The 21,725-nt window shown below is 44.6% G+C and overlaps 2 protein-coding genes across 10 annotated transcripts in view; one reads left to right on the top strand and one right to left on the bottom strand.

The window, feature by feature from the left end:
* Window positions 1-258, bottom strand: part of CHEK2 (checkpoint kinase 2) — a 40,925-nt gene extending 40,667 nt beyond the window's left edge. For 3 of the 4 annotated variants that reach the window (XR_014295763.1, XM_082641077.1, XM_082641079.1), the window contains exon 1: window positions 203-258. The gene's annotated coding sequence lies outside the window, so the exon portion shown is untranslated. The remainder of the gene's footprint in view (window positions 1-202) is intronic. The other variant, XM_082641078.1, reaches the window with a different exon arrangement.
* A 155-nt stretch (window positions 259-413) lies between these two features.
* Window positions 414-21,725, top strand: part of HSCB (HscB mitochondrial iron-sulfur cluster cochaperone) — a 40,951-nt gene continuing 19,639 nt past the window's right edge. The window contains exons 1-6 of one of the 6 annotated variants that reach the window (XM_082641080.1): window positions 414-758; window positions 1,858-1,954; window positions 2,305-2,394; window positions 2,998-3,142; window positions 6,269-6,316; window positions 15,360-15,506. In XM_082641080.1, the coding sequence (XP_082497206.1) occupies window positions 523-758; window positions 1,858-1,954; window positions 2,305-2,394; window positions 2,998-3,142; window positions 6,269-6,316; window positions 15,360-15,451 (708 nt within the window). In that variant the 5' untranslated portion in view covers window positions 414-522 and the 3' untranslated portion in view covers window positions 15,452-15,506. Of the gene's footprint in view, window positions 759-911; window positions 1,018-1,857; window positions 1,955-2,304; window positions 2,400-2,997; window positions 3,143-6,268; window positions 6,317-15,359; window positions 15,507-21,725 lie in introns of those variants that run through there. The other 5 variants (XM_082641081.1, XM_082641082.1, XM_082641085.1 and 2 more) reach the window with 5 other exon arrangements.

Here is a 21,725-nt window from a genome sequence, read left to right on the forward strand (position 1 = left end):
AGCTTTAAAGTTACAAGGGAAGTGACCTTTACCTCGAAATTTATCTACAGAGAAGGAAGAGAGTCGCCCACGCATTCCTCTCCCCCTTCCCAAGCTCAAACACAGTACAAAACGGAAGCTCGGGAAATTCAGCTCGCAAAAAGACCCTGAGGACAGGATTCGAACCCCTCAATACCCAAGAAAAGTTCCCACTGTAACTCACCGCAAGCCCACCTAGAACCGCACACTCAGAGCAGCCGTAGCCAGCGGAGTGGCGCTAAACCCGCTGATACAAACTCCACCCTCAGCCAATCAAAACACCCCTCCGGCCCCACCGGACCAATGACAAACAGCGGATGTGGCGGCCCACATAGCCTCAATGCTTTCTGGGAGTTGTAGTTTAAAACGCAGAGCGGGACTCAGAATCCAGGTTTCCCCCGGGTAGTCCCGCCCCCTCAGCTTCCCGGCCAATCAGCAGCACCAGTCTGGTTGACCACTTTCTCTCCCCCACAGGTGACCGCGGGGAGGCCGGCCGCCGGCCAGATGTGGTGCGGAAGGACCAGGGCCTTGCTCCGGGTGTCGGGGTTATGGCCGACAGGGGTGCTAAGGAGGAGACCGCTAAACTGCAGTGCTGCGTCACTGGCGGGAAGCAACTCCCCCCGGTGTTGGAACTGCGGCGGCCTAGGGGGCCCCTTGCGGGGGGACCGGTTCTTCTGCCCTCAGTGCCGCGCGCTGCAGCCACCTGACCCCACTCGAGACTACTTCAGCCTCATGGACTGGTACGGGAGGCCGTTTCGGGAAATGCGTCGGGGAGTGCGAGATGGAGGGCGGGTCAGGCTAAGGGAGAAGGTGGGACCAGTTACATGGGTGGGCGGAGCCCTAGAGAACTGGGGCTGGGGGTGGGGCCTGGGAGAAGGTGGGTGAGATGTGTCGGGAGAGGAAATCGAGGGGCCGGACTGAGCGGCGAAGCTTTGTGGGATGGTGACGAGAGTGGAGCGTGGACTGGTGGGGCGAGGAGTGTGATTAGGGGAAATTGAGGTTTGGAGCCTGCAATGGAGGGAGACTTGAGGGGCGGGATCTGAGAGAAGGAAGTTCAGAGGTGGGGCCTGAGGGAAGGGTGCTTGCGCGGCCCTTGGCGGATGGAGTCTTGAGGAATAGGTTCAGAGGTTTAAAGTTGGGTTGAGACTTTTAAGAAAGAAATAATGAGGTGTTATCCAAAATGAGAGAGTAAGAGCAAAGAAAAACTTAATGCTGTGGGCAGAGTCTAAGGGAAAAGTGAGAATTGGAAGGTCTGAGAAATAGATGTTTTTTCTGTTTACCTCCGAAGGTTGAGGAGCTTGGAGAGGTGGTGAAGTTTGGGCGAAGCTAAACTAATAAGATAGGGCACGCTCTGGGAATAGAAAGCGAAGAGGATTCGATTAAAATAAAGTGAGAGGTAAAGATGAAGGGACCTGGGCCTTAGAAAAATAGAGTGGGATTCAGGAATGCCTCTTCCCCTTAACTCTGGGCTCTGGCCCCACCAGTCACTGAGCACTTATGAAGGGCTGCAGTAACACTGCTCTTTACGTTGTTCAAGCACGCCAATCTTGTTCCCACTTGAAGGCCTTTGCATGTTCCCTGTGCCTGAATGACTCTTTCCTGTGATCTTCGATTACTCCTCATCATCATTCAAGTCTCAGCTCAAATGTCATCTCTTTGTCCACCACATCTACCATTCTCTGATCCTATTCTGTTTTCCTTTGCAGTACCTACCACTTTTTGAAATAGCTTTGTCTATATGTTTATTGCGTCATCGCCCATGAGAACAGGAACCAGGCCCATACTATACAAATCTATAAACATTTGATGCGTGAATTTCATCTCCTGATTTCCTTCCAGCAACCGCTCCTTCAGAGTTGACACTGCGAAGCTCCAGCATAGGTACCAGCAACTACAGCGTCTTATCCACCCAGATTTCTTCAGCCAGAGGTCTCAGGTAGCCTATTGGCCACCCATAATCACACCCAAACACGTGTGTACCCTGGGTGGGTGGCAGTGTCCTTATGGTTATGTGATTATCAGGGACAGAGCTGGACAGCCAGCTTCACCCTGAGGCAGCCTGACCCCAGCCATCCAGACTCTGGACCTGTCTTACACTCAGAGCTTTTACCTGATTTCCCAGCAGAATTAGAACCCATCACCTGAAAATAAAAACAGCTTATCCCATACCAGTTCTCCTTTGGTCACTTCCTTATGTGCTTGCCCTTCAGTATTTTATGAAACAGTTTGTGAATGTAAGATGGCCTATTTGCGTGGTAATATGACTATCTTCATTTTCACTTACAGACTGAAAAGGATTTCTCAGAGAAGCATTCGACCCTTGTTAATGATGCCTATAAGACCCTTCTGGCCCCCCTGAGCAGGGGACTATACCTTGTAAGGTGATTTTCCCACCCTTCTATCATGACAGCCTGGTCCCATTGCTCTGTAGGACAGCTGCTCCCCTGTGTTCAACAGAAGAGTGCTTGAGACCTGAGCTAATCTAGGGACCCAACAATAATTAACCTCAAAGATACTATTACATGAGTATAGTTTTCTCTGAGTATCTCTGTAAATCTTACTTGCCCAATTGCCTCTTTTTTTTTTTTTTTTACCATTTTCTATAAATTTCAAGGATTAGATGGTGCTGGCTTTTAGGGAAGAGTAATTTTTGTTTTTTTGTGGGGGAGAAGTGAGCACCTTAGAATTTTAGCATTTAACAGAATTTTTACAAATATCTAATTCAACCTCCTTCCACTTTTTCCCAAGTGGAAGAATGACTCCCCCAGGGTCACATAGTTCCAGGTAGCAGAGAGTGATCCCATCCCAGCACTCCTATCTCAGTCTAACTTTCCAGCACCCTACCCTCACACTTTCACTATTGGGACAGTTCAAGTTTTCCCTGTGAGTGGCATTCTGTTCTGAATGGTGAGGAGGATTTATGACTCTGGCCATAGTTTCTTGAATTAAACTTATTTTCCCTGCTTTATGCCCCAATAGCTAAAGCTCTGTGGAGTAGAGATTCCCGAAGGGACAGATTATGAAATGGACAGTCAATTCCTCATGGAAATAATGGAAATCAATGAAAAACTTGCAGAAGCTCAAGGTGAAACTGCCATGAAAGAGATGGAATCTATTGTCAGAGGTAAAAGATAAAATACCACCGACTGCATTTTATTGCTATTTTGAGTACATGTAGGGGCTAAGTGAAAAATGGATATAAAGAGTACATATTGGCCTTCATAATGATTCAGGGAATTTTTTTTTTCTTGATTACGCTGAAACCCATTTTGTCTAGAGGTTAGACTTGCAAAATTCCTAATTCTCTGGCAGGCGGGCTTAAACCAAGAATGTAATAGTATTTTGCAGATTGCTGTGCTCCTTCCCACCCATGACATCCTTTGGATAATAATATTATCTCCGACAAGAAAAACAGGCCTCAGAAGTTCATGGGAATGCCCAAGGTCACACAGCAGATATAGCAGAGCAAAGATTGAAACCTTGATCTTATGATCTCATATTGCTTTACTTTCCACTTTATTCCATAGTGTATCAGTCAGGGTTCTCCAGAGAAACAGAATCAGTAGTGTATGTGTATGTGGAAAGAGAGAGAGAAATTTATTTTAAGGAATGGCTCATGTGATTATGAGAGCTAGCAAGTTCAAAATATGTAGATAGACTAGCAGGCTGGAAACTCAGGCAGGACTTCTATGTTAGTCATGAGACAGAATTCCTTCCTCAGGAAACCTCAGTTTTTGCTTACTACCTTCAACTGATTGGATGAGGCCCACCCATGTTATCAAAGATAATCTCCTTAAAGTCAACTGACTGTAAATGTTAATCACATCTACAGAATACCTTCACAGCAACATCTAGACTAGTGTTTGACCAAACAATTGGGCACCACAGCCTAAACAAGTTGGCACATAAAATTAACCATGCCATATAGAAAAGGCTCCAGGTTTCTCATTCAAATTGTATGCAGATATGAACTTTCACAAATGTTATGGCATGCCTACTGTATCAGGCACTGTGCAAGACACTGAGGATACAGCAGTGAACAAGAAAGACATGGCCTGGACCTTTTTGGAGTTTATATATTCCAACTCAGTGTGTCCCAAGTGGAAGTCATGAGCATGTCTCTTCTGCTCCTCTGCTGATGTTCCCTTTCTAAGTGAATGACGCTCTGTGGTTGTACAAGTCCAAAACACCGAGGAGGTGTCCTTCACAACTTATTCTCCCTTACCCCCATAAACAGTCCATCACCAAGTCTTGAAAAGCTGACCTTCTAAATGTGTCTCAGATCCGTGTATACATTTTTCACTGCCACCACCCTGTCCCAAGCTACCATTCTCTCACCCGGACAACTGGAGTAACTCCACACTGGTCCGTCTCTACCTTCAATCTGATATATTCCTACACTGTCACATATGTGATCTTTTTGAAACCCAAATCTAATCATAGCACCCTTGGCCTTGCTTAAAAACTTAAAGTGGCTCCCCGCCCCCCGCCTCAGGTTAAAGAGACCTGCATGGCTTGGCCTCTGCTTCCTCCCATTTGCTCCTTCCACTCCGGCCACACAGATTGCTTCCAGTTCTTCATCTGTACCTTGTACCTCCCTACCCAGGGCATTTGCGCATGCTGTTTCTTCTGCCCGAAACCCTCTTCTCCTCTACCCCATCTATTTAACTCTTCCTCCTTCAGATCTGGGGGCAGGCCTCACTTGCTCAGAGAATCCGCAGAGGACCTCTCTGTCTATGCCTTTTGGTTGTGGGTACCCCTCCTTTGTAGGACTAATCACTGGTTTATGTGAGATTACTGGACCAATATCAGCCTCCCCTACTAGACCAGAAGTTCTGCAGAGGCAGAAATTGTGTCTTCTTTTTGCTTCCCTCACATCCTTAGCCCATGCAGTAGTACTTGGAGTATAATAGGGGCTCAGTAAATATTTGTCAAGTGAGTGAATAAATAACAAAGAAGTTAAAAGAAGTAAAATAGAAGTTGTGGTGGGGGAGCTGTCAGCTAGGGTTGTACCAGCAACATTAGGGCTGGGTGGTGTTGGGAAAAGAGAAACTCGGGATTTTTCGTCAAAAGACCCAGCTGCACGGCTTTGGAAGGCAGAGGTTCATGAAGCTCTGGGTGAGGTGGACTTGGGTTCAGTCCCAACGCTGCCACTGACCTTTTGTGTGACCTTCAGTAAAGTGACTTCACCCCTCTGAGCTTCAGTTTCCTCATCTGTAAAATGGAGATAATATTAGTACTGGTTGTTGCAACGATTAAGTTAAAGCATGTAAAACACTTGACACAGTGCCTGGCCCGTGGTAAGTTCCCAATGAATGGTGGGGGTTATTTCTAGCTCTATAGTTAACATCTGGTTTTGAGCAGGTCACTGACCTTCATTTAGAGTAATTCCTAAATTTCATTTTACCTGCTAAGGCCCAGGTAATGTGAACGTTCAAGCGCATGAGCTAGATAGTTTTGGGGTCAGGACTTTAGAGCCTCCAGACTCCTAATCCAGTGTTCTTTTGTTAACACCACGTTGCTACCTGAGAAGCGAGTTTCCAACCACTGGACCAGAAGTCAGGTGACTTGGGTCACTCACTCACCAACCATGTGACCATATACGTTCTCCCAGTACCTGTCATTGCTTACCATGGGGATATAATGTATTGGAAAGTGCTTTGAAAGCAGGCACCATATAAATGATTGATACTGTTGGTATCTGGAAAAGGCACTTATCATACAATTTTCTTATGAGGAAACAATAAAAATGTGAGGTAGCTGCTGCTTTACTTCATCTGGCATCTTCTCTCTTAAGATGGTACAATATGATCAAAATGTTTCATTTTCCTGAGAGGCTGTATAATTTGCTAGTAGTTACCTGACACACTCTAATGCCCTGCTGATAGGCAAGTCCCGCTTGTTAATTTTCTCCTAGCTGAAATCTGGAAGACTCAGAGTGCTTGGTGGAGATAATCTAAGGCACTTCCTTGTCTTTTTTTTTTTTTTTAATGCTTCTACAGCCATTTTATGAGCTTTGGTGATTGCCCCTCACACCTTTCATGGATAGAAAAACATTGTAACTAGGATCAGCCAGAGCTGCACTAAGCAGGAGCTGCCATCATGGAACTGTAGAGACAGAGGTTATGAGGCCTTACCCTTGAACCCAAACTCCCTGCTATGTTGTGTTCAAAACAAGATGACAAAGCGTTGTCTTCATGTTATGAGTCTATTTAAGTAGAAAAATTAAGATAATGTTTTTCTTTTTCAGCTAAACAGAAAGAATTGGCTGACAATGTGAGCAGAGCTTTTGAAAGAGGTACTTCCTTCATTTCTTGACTTTCTTAAATATGGAAAGAAATTGTAAGCACTGAGGTATAACCTTCCATTCAATAAGTAGCTATTATATGCCCATCCTATGACAGGTACATGGGAGCTATGAAATATAGATGAGTCTACATTTCTGCCTTCAAGGATTCACAGTCTTGCTAGAGAAACAAGGGGTGTGCCAAAACCAGTGATATGCCCATTGAAGATGAGATGAGAGAAAGTGCTCCCATTCCCCTTTAGCAAGTAGGAGAAGATAAGGTGAGGGATGTGGGCTGAAGCCAACACAGGCAGACTCTGAGGGCAAGGCTGCACAGTCAACATTTGGCAAAGCCCACACACCCCTTTCTTCTGCAAAGCCCAGGAGGAGAATCCCATGGCCGAGCTGTGCCCAGATTGCAAATAGGGCATGTCCATCCTTGTCCCCACTGCTCCTGGCTCTCAGGCTAAAGAGACTAGATCTATTTCTAGCTATTTTTAAGCAGAACAGCCTTTCTTTCCATCCTGACTTGTGCCACTCCTTAAATAGGAGATTAATAGCCCTTTGGCTTAGGGATCGTTTGACTACAGAAAGGAGGATGCAACTCATACTAACCCAGATAAAAGGAGGTTACTCTAAGGAATCAGGGGTGTCTCTCAGAATCCAAAGTCCCTGAGATGAGCATAGTATTGTGTGATAAGAGCTTTTCTAGAACAAGACCTGGGAACCAGAAAGCAGTCTGGAACCAAGACTGTGGTCCTGAACTTGGTGGCCTAGCTGGCCACTCCATCCTTCTCCCCACCGCTATACACCAGTTCCGTCTGCTTCCTTATTGGTGTACAGTGCTCCAAACTGGCCTCCCCCACTGGATGACTCGTCAGTCCTCCTTGGTCTATTACCTCATAAGAACAGGGCCTTTTACCATCTGACTAGAATCTTCTAGATCCAATCTAGATTCCTGGGAGGAGGGATTTGATTGCCCCAGTTTGAGTCAGATGTCCACTCCAGTCCGATCACTGAGGGCCAAGGAGATAAGCTTGCACAGTGTACTGCCTACTTTGTAGGGACTGTAGGAGTTTATTCTGAGAAGCAGGCAGAAGGTGGCGGGGAGGGAGGGGTGTCTCTAAAAAGATGGGGAGGAATATAGATTAATAGCAGAAAAGACAGGAACGTGGCCCAACGTATCTGCCGAAATCCATGTCCCCAGCCTACTGGTTAAGATGGTCAGATTATGTTCCACCAACATATGGCCCACCCCCAGCTCCTGTTATACCTTTGTGGGCTTTTATTTTTTTAATTATAAAATGCAATTTCTTAAAGAATGAATAGTACATAAGTACAATGGAAGAATAGCAACAGAAGAAACACCCATGTCCCCCCCACTCAGGTTAAGAAATAGAAAAAAGGTGCTCAACATCACTAATCATTAGGGAAATGAAAATCAAAAACCACAGTGAGATACCACCTCACACCTATAAAGATGGATGCTATTAAAAAAAAAAGAAAATAGCAAATGTGGGCAAGGATGTAGAGACCTTTGTGCACTGCTGGTGGGAATGTAAAATAGTGCACCCACTATGGAAAACAGTATGGCAGTTCCTCAAAAAATTAAAAATAGAATTACGGTGCAATCCAGCAATTCCACTTCTGGGTGTACACTTAAAGAATTGACAGCAGGAACTCAGAGAGATGCACTGTCACAGATAAACAAAGCCAGATACTAGTTAACGTGGTAAGGACAGATTTGAATCAGTAATAACTATGGTGATAGGGAAAAGAGTCCAGTGTGAACTGAACTCAATGTCGATTTGTACAGAGGCAACTGGGCATTTTAAAGGGAGAATGAGGGAGTAGGGCGGGGGTGCAGAGGGGCTCAGTAGAATTGGGGAAGTGAAATATGACAAAAAGCGGGAAGAAGGAGTTGGTCCTATGAAACCCATCTGGGTTTGTTAATTGGCCCTTATGGAAGTTAGGCTCCCACCCTCGCACAGAGCCTGGAGACAGGGGCCCTATCATCAGGTGTTGACTAGAACAAACAGCAAGAAAGAGACAGAAGAGACCTTCTTTCCTCTGAACGACATAAGTCCATTTCTCACTCAATCGTCTTTTGTTTATGAAGGACTAGCTGAGCCATCTGTTGAGGCCTGATAGTAGAGGATATTTGGGGGATGACGTGAGCAAATGTGCATTTAATGAGGAGCATATCTATGGAAACGAAAAGGAAAACAAAGGTCAATGTCTGGAGCCGACTATAACCCCAGTTTCTGAGTCCAGAGGGCAGCCACCTGAGAAGACACTGACCACTTAAGTGTCTTTAGGTGGTGGCATGAGGACAGCAGAGGCAATCTGACGCATCTCCTGGCTTGTAGTTTGAATGTTTGTGGTGATGGCAGAGACATCAGCATCACAGTCATGGTTATTCCCCAGAGCACAGTGCGGAAGGTGCGCGCTTTCTGAGTGGCCCGTGTACCAGCAGCTCCAGGCACAAAGGTTGCCTGTGATTTGTTGTGATGAGTTCTTTGAACTTTCTATCAAGTCCTCCAGCTTCAGCTTGCAGGACTTTCCCAGATCCTGGAGGAAAGGGGCAGCTATAAGACAGCCTGAGTCCCACTGAGGATCTGGGCAGTCAGGTTTTAGTTCTTAGTGACAGTAAGTCAGGAGGGAGGGAGGAACATTGGAAACATTGGTTTGGAAAGTTGTAGCCAGTTGTTGAAAGAAACTAGAAGAATTGAGGATTTGCTGAGGGCCAACAAAATGTGTAAGGATCCAGTTCAGTTTACAAGTAGATAATAAAACCTCAAAGACAATGAACAGGACGGGATTCTGATAACTCGCAAGGTTGTGTTATTCTTTTCCACTGAAACATAAAATTTCTCTCCACAATCACCCCCTTTTTTTAATCAAAGATAAAGTAACTTTGTTCTTGTTTACAAAATAAATTTAGTTTCATGAAATTTGGCCTGATTATTCATTAAGTGCAGCAAGAATGGTAACTGACCATAAAGGCCTTTTTAAGTTTTCCTAATGGAACTTTTTACAGGCATAACTGGTTTTATTGCACTTTGCAGATACTGCGTTTTTTACACATTGAAGGTTTGTAGCACTCCTGTGTTTTCAGATGATGGTTAGCATTTTTCCGCAATAAAATATTTTTAATTAAGGTATGTACATTGTTTCTTTAGACATAATGCTGTTGTGCACTTAATAGACTATAGTACAGTATCAATATTTATATGCACTGGGAAACCAAAAAATTTGTGTGACTTGCTTTATTTCAACATTCGCTTTGTTGCAGTGGTCTGGAACCCAGCCCCCAGTATCTCTGAGGTCTGCCTGTATCTCAGATTAGAATCTGCCTGGAATCTCAGATTAGATTTGAAAAACCTCTCTGCTAGGAAGTCAAGCCAAGATTTCTCCATCAGAATTCTTCACCTGCATTACCTATAGTTTCAGGTGAATTCCTCTCTTCCCAACGTCCCCCAAATATTCTAAGATTCATGGGCCTGCCGAGTGCCCTTAATCACCTGTAAGGCTGGGAACCCTGTAAACCAGATACCAGGCCAGTTTTTGCAACAGGGCTTTGAAAGCATTATCTCTATAAAATCAACCTTATTTCCTTAAAATTGATGACTTTATGCATCATTTTCAAATATGACATTCCCTTCAAAGCCTTATTTTTAATTATGTCCTATCACAAAGAGGACAGATTCTTACTGAAGCTATGCAAATAACTATATTGCCGTGAAAACAAGAATAATAGTTTCTAACTTTTTGAGGGATCAGGCAGGGAGAAGAAGTAGTTTTAATTTTGTTTACAAAAGTGTATAATTTACTAGATTGTTAATGAGTCATAGATAGCTTACGAGAAAAGGAAAGGGGATTTCCTCATATTAGAAAATAGAACATTTAAAAGCCAGCAATAGTTTGAATAAAAAATTATAATCAACTTATCAGTTTACTCAATCCTATGTAGTTAATTTTGTTCTGCTTGATCTTGGGTTAGCAGTTTCATGAACCCATCGGCTTTTTCATTAGCGTTTTGGAAATCCTGACTTAGTCGACTGATTTGAACTCAGTACTGTAAGCAATGCCATCAGAAGCCTGTACCACACAGTACCTGGTACAGTACCTGTTTATTGATCACAAGTACTCTGGCTTACAGCTGGTTGCAAGAGCTTTTAGGAAAGCATCAGAGTAAGGTAACAACCCTCCGTGGATAGCAAAAGACTTAAAATGGCCGTAGTTAAAGATCTGATGAGAGGTTATTATAAAAATAACACAAAGGAAATCTGGTTGTTTCTGTGACATATCACATTTTAAAATAATAACTGGGGGCTTCCCTGGTGGCGCAGTGGTTGAGAGTCCGCCTGCCGATGCAGGGGACATGGGTTTATGCCCCGGTCCGGGAAGATCCCACATGCCGCGGAGCGGCTGGGCCCGTGAGCCATGGCCGCTGGGCCTGCGCGTCCGGAGCCTGTGCTCCGCAACGGGAGAGGCCACAGCAGTGAGAGGCCCGCGTAATGCAAAAAAAAAAAAAAAAAAAAAAAGTATGCTTGCATTATATTTAATGTTAACAACTCTGAAGACATATCCATTTTATTAAACCAAGAACATCACACTAGTTTTATTTACCAAAGATTTACCCAAATTACATGAAATTGAAAACATTTGAGTTGGTTCTTCTATTTCTGGAAGTTTTAGGAAGATTTCATTTATGTAAGTACTAATTTCTCTCTAAGCAAATTAGGATACAGTTCCTTCAAAGGATTTTATAAATTAATTTCATAATAGTATCTAAAGGTAGGGAAATATATGTTTATGTATATGTATAGATACATAAATATACGGACAGATGCAAATAGATCTTACAGTTTTTGTTAAAAAATTCTGCGGGGCTTCCCTGGTGGCGCAGTGGTTGAGAGTCCGCCTGCTGATGCAGGGGACACGGGTTCGTGCCCCGGTCTGGGAGGATCCCACGTGCCATGGAGCGGCTGGGCCCTTGAGCCATGGCCACTGGGCCTGCGCGTCCAGAGCCTGTGCTCCGCAGCGGGAGAGGCCACAACAGTGAGAGGCCCGTGTACCGCAAAAAAAAAAAAAAAATTCTGCCATAAGTCAGGCACAAATAAGATAATATAAAACTCACTTTATGTGAGGTGGTGGATGTTAACTCAACTTTTTGTGGTAATCATTTTGCAATATGTACATATATCAAATCATGTTATACACCTAAAACTAATTTGACTTTATGTCAATTATATCTCAGTAAAACTGGGAAATTAAAGAAAAAAATTTTAACTCTTGTTTATATGGGTAGTTCTCATTTTTGCTCTATTTTATATATTTATCTGAATTGAGTTTCTGGCAGATGGAGCATGTTTTAAAGGTTGCCTGCTCAATGTGAGTTGTAGAGGTTTTTTTAAGGTTTTTTTGGTTTGGTTGTTTTTTTGTTTTGGGGCGGGGTTTTTTTACCCTGATATATAATCTTATGGAGTCTGTGGACTAAATATCTGTTTCCAGTTAGCTTTTTTTTTCTTTTCAGCTTCAGGTGGTTGCTTTTGGAGGTACCTGAGTCCTTGCCAGCCCCTAATGGGGACAGGAAGCCCAAAAGTCCAGTGCTTGTAGGGAATTGGGGGGCGGGAGTGGGAAGGGAAAGGTCTGGTAGGATGGACAGAGGGACTGAGGAGGTAGGGGCTCGAAGGAGGGCATATCAAAGGATGCGAGGGAGTGGAAGGGAATATGGAAGGTGGTGAGAGGAGGGAGGAGGAGGCGAGAGGTCTTAAAGGAGTCAGTGTGGGGAATCTTAAGTTTCCCAAAGAAGCCAGAGAAGTTCCAATTTTTCCTAAGTACAGGTAGACCATGGAGATACTGCGGGTTTGATTCCAGACCACCACAAGAAAGTAAATATTGCAGTAAAACAAGTCACATGAATTTTTTTTTATTTCCCTGCATGTCAAAGTTATGTTTACACTAATTGTAGTCTATTAAGTATGCAGTAGCATTATGTCTAATAAAACCAATTAATTAAAAAATACTTTATTGCTAAAAATTGCTAACCATCCTCTGAACCTTCAGTGAGTCATAATCTTTTAGCCGTGGCAACATCAAAGATCACTGATCACAGATCACCAGAACAAATATAATAATAATGAAAAAGTTTGAAAAATTGGGAGAATTACCAAAGTCTGACACAGGGACACGAAGTGAGCAAATGCTGTTGGGAAAATGTTATACATAGACTTGCTCGACGCAGGGTTGCCACAAACCTTCAATTTGTAAAAAACGCAGTATCTGCAAAGCGTGATAAAACAAGATCTGCCTATAAAATCACAGCAGCAAGAAAAGAGGTAGACCAAGCACCATGGTGACACACAGTCAGTAGAAGTTCAAGAAGGAGGTTTCAGAGGACTGACAAGTTCCCATGGGAGGAGCAGGGTCAAATAGAGCGTAGAGGCCTCTCAAGGAGCCAGGAAAAAGAAAATATCCAGCCCAGGAGTAAATCCCTACTCAAAACGAGGAGCCGGGGCTTCCCTGGTGGCGCAGTGGTTGAGAGTCCGCCTGCCGATGCAGGGGACATGGGTTCGTGCCCCGGTCCGGGAAGATCCCACATGCCGCGGAGCGGCTGGGCTTATGAGCCATGGCCACTGAGCCTGCATGTCCGGAGCCTGTGCTCTGCAACAGGAGAGGCCACGACAGTGAGAGGCCCGCGTACCGCAAAAAAAAAAAAAAAAAAAAAAAAAAACAAGGAGCCGGAAAGAATTCCAGCCTGGAGCTACCTTTCAAAAGAAGGCTGGGACTCTATCCTTCTGAGAGGATACTCAGAATCGTGAGAATCCAAATCTGTCCTCACCGTGCTTCAACAGAGGTGTGTCTGCAGAATTTGAGCAGGAGTCAGACTCACCCCAGGTTCCCAAACGAGCAGGTGGGCCAGAGAGGAGACCAAGGTCTCTAGGCTCACTGAAAAGTCCAGCTGTCGTGTCTGAGGGCCTGATGGTGTTTCCAGTCTAGATCCAAGTCACGGCACTAGATTATTGTCAAAGATAAACAAAGCCAGACGTTAGTTAAAGTGCTAAGGATAGGTTCTAATCAGTAATAACCACTGCAGTAGGGGAATAGTCCAGCATGAACTGAACTCAGCTTCGATGCGTGACTGGGCATTTTAAAGGGAGAATGAAGGAGTGGGGCGGTGGGGGGTGGGGGTGGCGCACAGGGCCAAGGAAGTGAAAATGTACAAAAAGTGGGAAGCAGGAGTTGGACCATGTGAAACCCATCTGGGTTTGCTAACGGGCACTTCTTGAAGTTAGGTTCCTACCCTCCCACAGACCCTGGGAGACAGGGGCCCTAGCTTCGGGTGTAAACTGTGATAAATTCTTTTGGCAGCCCTGTGTTCTCAGGCAGGCATTTTAAGGTGGGGCTGGGGTCATCCTAGGGATGCCGCCTTTGAGCTGTAAGTAACTATGTTATTGTTTTTTCAAGTCCCTATAAGCCAAGGTGGAGGGCTAGTCAAGAAGAGGGCTCAGAGGAGCCTGGCTAGAGTTTGGTGAAGGAGATAATTTTTGTCAGCACCAACGTTCATAGAATTTTTCATAATAGCTAACAGGTGAAAGCAACCTAACTGTCCATCAACTGATGAATGGATAAACAAAATGTGGTCTATCCATACAAGGGAATATTATACAGCCTTTAAAATGAAGGAAATTCTGATGCATGCTACAACATGGATGAACCTTGAGGATATTATGCTAAGTGAAGTAAGCTAGTCACAAAAAGATAAACACTGTATGATTTCACTTACATGAGGTCCCTAGAGCAGTCAAATTCTTAGAGACAGAAAGTAGAATGGTGGTTGCCAGGGACAAAGGGGAGTGGGGAATAGCAAGTTTATTGTTTCATATGTAGAGTTTCAGTTTTGTGACTGTACTTAATGCCACTGAGTTCTACACTTAAAAATGGTCACAATGTGGGCTTCCCTGGTGGTGCAGTGGTTGAGAGTCCGCCTGCCGATGCAGGGGACACGAGTTCGTGCCCTGGTCCGGGAAGATCCCACATACCGCGGAGCGGCTGGGCCCGTGAGCCATGGCCGCTGAGCCTGTGCGTCCGGAGCCTGTGCTCCGCAAGGGGAGAGGCCACAACAGTGAGAGGCCTGCGTAACGAAAAAAAAAAAAAAAAATGGTCACAATGGTAAATTTATGTCATGTATATTTTATCATAATTAAAAGAATATTTATAAATACAAAAAAATAATCATGAAATAAAGAAATAAAACATGACCACTGCCTTCAAGCCCCTGGTAGGCCCTTTGTAATTGCATTCCCCTTCCATGGTAGCAACTATTCTCCTGAATTTTTGTACTAACCATTCCCTTGCTTTTCTTGGTAGTTTTAACCATATATGAATATAACGGTGTATTATTTTATTACACATAAATCTAAGTCAGGGTTTCTCAACCTTGGCACTACCAACATTTGGGGCCAGATAATTCTTTGTCGTGGGGGGCTGTCCTGTACACTATAGGCTGTTTGGCAGCACCTCTGGCCTCTGCCCACTAGATGTCAGTGCCACCTCCCCAGGGTGACAACCAAAACCGTCTCCAGACATTGCCAAACATCCCCACAGGCGAGAAATCACCTGCAGTCAAGAACCACGGGTCTAAGGGCATCTCTCCAGAACCTGCGAGCCTCCTGGGGGCAGCTCTGTATCGCAGCACCTGGCACAGAGGAAGCACCAGGTGCTTCCACATCCTCGTCAGGGTTAGACCACCGTGTATGACAGGGGAAAACTCTTAAAACACAACTTAGTTATTGGGTATTGTCCTGAAGAAGAAGAGCAGCTTCTCATTTAAACTCTGAATCCTGTGAAGAAGCATGCTTTTGCTCCCTTTGATTAAGCCCTTTATCCCCTGAACAATCCAGATGTTTTCCCCATTCTCAAATCTACTGAGTAATTGATCAGCCTTCCAGAGCCTGGGGCTTAGCTTTGATCCAGCTGCCTTGGATAATAGAGTGATTTTATTCTTGCTTGAAATGAAGCCTCGCATTAATGTCTCTCTTTATTTCAGATGATTTTGAAAAAGCCAAGGAACTTTTAACAAAGATGAGATACTTTTCAAACGTTGAAGAAAAGATTAAGTTAAAGAAGATTCCCCTCTAATTGTTGCTAATTTTAAAGTTTTAAAAATAAAGTTCTTACCTATTTCTTTTCTGGACTCTGCTGATTCAGAGTAGAGGTGTTTCAACCGCTTTGACCATCTTTCTTTTCTTTCTTTCTTTTTTTTTTGGCTATGTTGGGTCTTCGTTGCTGTGCGCAGGCTTTTCTCTAGTTGCGGTGAGCAGGGTCTACTCTTCATTGGCGGTGCGTGGGCTTCTCATTGTCATGGCTTCTCTTGTTGCGGAGCATGGGCTCTAGGCACGCAGGCTCAGTAGTTGTGGCTTGCGGGCTCTAGAGCTCAGGCTCAGTAGTTGTGGCACACAGGCTTAGTTGCTCTGCAGCATGCGGGATCTTCCCGGGCCAGGGCTTGAACCCGTGTCCCTTGCATTGGCAGGCAGATTCTTAACCACTGCGCCACCAGGGAAGCCCGCTTTGACCATCTTAATTAAACCTGTGGCTCAAGCATTAGTGGACTGCAAAGCTTGTCATGTCAGCAGAAGCACAGCCCAGCAAGGGTTTGAGTGATCGGTTCTTCATGGGATACTTGATATACCACGTTCCTCGTCTAGGCCTGTGGATGAGGAGTTGGAAATAAGGCCAACTTGAGGCCCTCGAGGGGAGGGGAGTTTTTCTGTAAAGGGCCAGTAGTAAATATTTTAGACTTTGTGGGCCATACCGCCTCTGTTGCAAATAAACTCTGCCCTTGTAGCACGTTATTTACTAAGCAGGCAGTAGGCTAGATTTGACATGGGTTTGCCACCCTCTGCTATAGAACCACATCTTCCTTCCAATGGCATGACGTTCACAAATAGATAGTCTTGTTAGTGTGTCCTTCAAGGAATTCTGTTTGGCAACCGTGCAAAGCTGCCTAAGGGTCTCTTTGGTCTACACTTAAATATATAAATGCATTTTATCTACATGAAATATAGATAATATTACCAAGAATTAGTCTGGGAACTTCCCTGGTGGTCCATTGGTTAAGAATCTGCCCACCAATGCAGGGGGCACGGGTTCGATCCCTGGTCAGGGAACTAAGATCCCACAAGCCACGGGGCAACTAAGCCCACGTGCCGCAATGAAAGGTTCCACGTGCCTGCAACTAAGACCCAATGCAGCCAAAAATAAAAGTTAGTTTTTAAAAGTTAGTAACTTTTTTAAAAAAATGAATTAGTCTGGTATTAAACACTAACCACATGTTCAGCTCCACCTTGGTGGAGTGGAGCATTTTTAATTTATCTCTGAACAGCTGCTCTCCTGTCACCGGAAGCAGCTTCCCTTCCCTTTTTGGCTCTTCAGAAATTCAGTTTACGTTCTTGATTCATTTCCAGAAGAAGAAAAAATTTTTTTAAGTCTCTGGATCAAGGAAGATTAAAATAGAAAATTCGGATTAAAAATTCTGAGAAACAGTCTTCAAATTCTTAGAGAAAATTGCTTGTTTATAAGTGAAAAAATTCAGGGTTCTGAACCAAGGTTTAAATACTACTCCTAGAGCTTTGCATCCTCCCTTGTCATTGTCTAAGAATTTATATCTTGTGAATCCTGATCCAGTTATACTCAGTTAACATTTCAGGATTTATGGATCTTCTGAAGGCAGATGAACCACAGCAGCTGTCTGGCTTAATGGTACTGGGGAATATCAGTACAATCTCCAGCCCCCTCACAATTTACAAGAAGAGTGAGTTAACTTGTCTGAACACACACACAGAGTCCTTTAAGTAAATAATTACAAAGCAAGCAAATGTCCTGATTAGTTTGGGTGCTTCTGAAAAGAAGGAGAAAATGAAAGTAGTGTTTGAAATATGCCTGTAGACAATCTTCCATCCTTCGGAACAAAGATCAAAACCGAAACAATCTGACCACAAAAAGAAATCAGATAAACAAATTTGCTTCAAACAACTTCTTTGGAGGAACTTCAAAGAAACTTTCCCTTACCTGTTGCCATCAGCTGAAAGGCCACTGGACCTCCCAGCAAACCATTTCTTTTATTTTTCTTTTTTTTTTTGGCTGCACAGCACAGCATGTGGGATCTTAGTTGCTAGACCAGGGATCAAACCCATGCCCCCTGCATTGGAAGCACGGAGTCTCAACCACTGGACCGCCAAGGAAGTCCTGAGCAAACATTTCTGATTGAGGGAATAAATTAAAAAGACTTTATTTCTGGGCTTCCCTGGTGGCGCAAGTGTTTGAGAGTCCGCCTGCCGATGCAGGGGACACGGGTTCATGCCCCGGTCCGGGAAGATCCCACATGCCGCGGAGCGGCTAGGCCCGTGAGCCATGGCCGCTGAGCCTGCGCGTCCGGAGCCTGTGCTCCGCAACGGGAGAGGCCACAGCAGTGAGAGGCCCGCGTACCACACACAAAAAAAAAAAAAGACTTTATTTCTGAGACATGGCTTCTGAGGCAGTGGAATTACTTATTTTTCCCCTCTCTTCCAAATTCTTTCCCTTTTAATCTAAACTCCAAGTTTAGCTGGACTTCTAAATCCAGGAACCCTTTCAAGTGTTCCCTGACAAAGCCCTATGGGAGGGATGCTTCTAGACCTCTGAAAGGTTAGCAGCCCTATTTGGGTTAAAGTTTCTGACTGAGTGAAGGAAATTAAGCACCCACCTCCTAACCCCACATCGTTCTTAATATGGCATCAGAACAAGTCGGAAGTTTTGACTAATTTGTGACTGCTCCAGTGTCAAATAGGCCTGGTGTTATGGACTGAATGTGTCCCCCCCCAAAATCCATATGTTGAATCCCTAACCTCCAGTGTGGCTGTATTTGGAGATGGTGCCTCTAGGGAAGTAATTAAGGATAAATGAGGTTGTAAACATGAAGCCCTGGTTTTATAGATTAGTGTCCTTATAAGAAAAGACACCCTTGCTCAGTCTTTCCACACTCATGCACCAGGGAAAGGCCCTTTGAGAAAGCCAGGGAGACACCTACCATCTACAAACCAGGAAGAGACCCCTCAACGGATAGTGAAACTGACCCTGACAGCACCTTGATCTTGGACTTCCAGCCTCCAGACTGTGAGAAAATTTCTGTTGTTTAAGACACCCAATCTGTGGTATTTTGTTACGGCAGCCTGAGCAGACTAATACACCTGGGGTTTTTTGTTTATTTGTTTGTTTATTTAATTTATTTTATTTTTGGCTGCGTTGGGTCTTCATTGCTGCACACGGGCTTTTCTCTGGTTGCAGTGAGCGGGGGCTACTCTTCATTGCAGTGCACAGGCTTCTCATTGCGGTGCCTTCTCTTGTTGCGGAGCACGGGCTCTAGGTGTGTGGGCTTCAGTAGTTGTGGCATGCAGACTCCGTAGTTGTGTGCACAGGCTTAGTTGCTTCGCGGCATGTGGGATATTTCTGGACCAGGGCTCAAACCTGTGTCCCCTGCATTGGCAGGCGGATTCTTAACCACTGCACCACCAGGGAAGCCCCTACACTTGGTTTTGAATTACAGCTCTGCCACTAATCTGCTGTAAGTCCATGACTGTGCTAAGCTTCATTTCCTCATCTTTAAAATGGTGATAATAATAATAGTAACACACAGGGTCATTGTGAAGATTAAATGGAATAAATTATGCAAATTGTTTAGCCCTGTGCATGGCACATAAGCACTCAAATGTGATTTTTTAAATGGTAATGACTACTTTTGTTTTTATTTTGGCAACAAAGTCATGCCTTTCACTGCAGAGTAAATATTCTCCTTTCAACAAAGTTTCAAGCACCTACTTTGTGTAAAAGAATGCCCTAACCTGAGAGAGTAACACAGAACAGTGAGATGCTCCCTGTCTATTTGGGGAGAAGACTTTTACACCAATAACCTAAACAATGATAAAAGTTCCCATTTGCTGTGCGCTAACTGTGCCAGGCACTATGGGCAGTACTTTGCATGATTCCATCAAAGTAAACCCAATTCCACCAAAGTAAACCCAATTCTTCATTTTACAGATGAAGAAGCAAGCTCCCAGAAGGTAAGAGAGTCAAGAGCAGGGGTTCAAACCCAGGCCTTGTCTGCAAAGCCTCTGCTCTTAGGGAGGCTGAACCGGCCAAGATTAAGTACCAGCCAAGGGGACTAAACAATCTTTACAAGAGGGGCCATTTACCAGGGCCTGATCCATGCCAAGCCAAAGCAGGATTTGATCCAAGTCTCTGTTTCCAAAGTTTGCACATACAGCTTCACTGGGCACAGGGAAAGATCACTCCCAGGTGTGGTAACCAGGGAAGAAGTCTTCAGGGAAGAGGGGAAGTGGCATCTAGACAAGCAGAGAGAGACTGTCAGGTGTCCCCAAGACCACCCCCAATTTCAACGACTCAAGGGGAGAACCCACAGGACTCGGTACATAGTCCTACTCATGGCTATGATTTATTACAGCAACAGGATACAAAGTTAAATCAACAAAGAGAAAAGGCACATGGGGTGAAGTCTGACGGAAACCAGGCACAATCTTCCAAGGCTCCTTTCCCTAGTGGAATCACAGAGAACACACTTAATTCCCCGGCAACAAGTTGTGACAACACGTGTGAAAATGCTGTCTGCAAGGGAAGCTCGTTAGAAACTCAGTACCCAGAGTTTTTCTTTGGTGCTGGTCACATAAGCACTCTGTCTAGCATGTGCCAAAATTCCAGACTCCAAGAAAGAAAACAGGTATTCAGCATAAATTACATTGTTTGTACAAACAATTTAGGCAGAGTGAGCCACTCTTATCAGTTCTGGAAATAGGGAAACCCTCCCCAAATCCAAGTTCCCAGACACCAGCCAAGGGCCAACCTTGTAAGCAGGACTTTATAAGGATGTGCAATCTTGGGGCTGCTGGGTTAACTCTTTTCTGCACAGAAGTCAAGGGGCGGTCCTGTCACAGTTGAGGGAATTATATAACAAGTAATCTGTAATCAGAGAGGAAAGCACCTCCGTTGCAAAAGGGCTTTTTCCTGTCTCTGTGGCCTCCACCAGGCAAAGAGAAAGATGCTGCTGAGTGGACAAAGCAGTCATGCCACATAGTGTGTTCAGCAGCAAGTGACAAATAGCTGCAGCAGACTCAGACCGAAAGCTTTGCTTTGACAAAGAATTCCTTTGGTCCTGTCACTTTTGATAACATGTTGGATATATCAGATGTGGCCAGATGAAAAAATAAAGAGAAGACACCATCTTTTCCTTTCTAGGAATCACTGTTGGGAGGCAAGAGAGACTCAGCAGAGTTCAGAGGGGTGAGGGCTCCAGGGAGGAAACACACACGGGTGATGGTGGCGGAAGTGGCTGCTATCAGAGAGGGGTGAGGTCTTTGAAGAATTGCGAGCACACGCCCCATCTCAAAGCTGGGGAAGAGGCGGGAGATGCTACTCAACCCTGGTAATTGCTGCCATGGCGAGATTCAGATGTGTTGACAATCTCTGGATTGTTTCAAGAGAAGCTGGAACTGGGATTTTAACAGGAAATTTCCCTGGGGCTGCCCATGGAAACACCCAGCAAGAAAGAGCTAAGTCAGCTGGGGAAAGGAGAGAGGTGAGAAAGGGCTGCAGAGGAAGTGATATGAGAGCAGTAGGGTAAAAAATGAGACAGTTCACCCAGTGAACCAAGGAAGGAAGAAGTTAGGTTACAAATTATATTTGTGATACTGCAGATTTCAGAGAATCAGACAGAATTGGTTTTTGTATCTGGTAGTTCCTCTCACTGTATGACCTTGAGCAGTTAAGTTCTCTAGGTTTCATTTTTCTCATCTGTAAGACAAGGATAACCATAGCACCAACCTCAATCATGACGAAGTACAGATATGACATTGGGAGGGAAGAGAATATAAAATAATGCACACAGAGTGCTCAGCACAAGGCCTGGCAGTACACTCAGCAAATATTAGTGGGAAGCATAGAATGAGATGGGGGCAGAGAGGAGGGGTCCCTAACCTTGACCAGTGAGCTAGATCTTGAAGGATTAGAGGCATTTGCATTTTCAAGTAGGTTAGCAGGAGAAATGGCATGCATGCAAGTAAAGAAGAATCTTACTGCAACAGGGTGAGGGTGGGAGTGGGAAGGGGTAGAGATGCTGTTGAGTAGGAGGCAGCCAGATCAGGAGAAGCAGTGTAGACATTGGAGTAAAGGAGACCCATCTGGGGACTTCGGTAGAGTTGAGAGCTGATGGTTCCTTAACGAAGGCAGCATTATGGTAAGGGGACAGATTCAACAGCATTCTAGGAGATGGGACCATTAGGACTTGGCAGCTAATAGGGCTCTGATGAGGGCTGAGTTAAGGGGACTCAAGTGTCTGGTGTGAGCACTGGGGGGATGGAGAGGCCTT

This window comes from Mesoplodon mirus (assembly GCF_964341445.2).
Source record: "Mesoplodon mirus genome assembly, chromosome: 13".
Lineage (NCBI taxonomy): Eukaryota > Metazoa > Chordata > Mammalia > Artiodactyla > Ziphiidae > Mesoplodon > Mesoplodon mirus.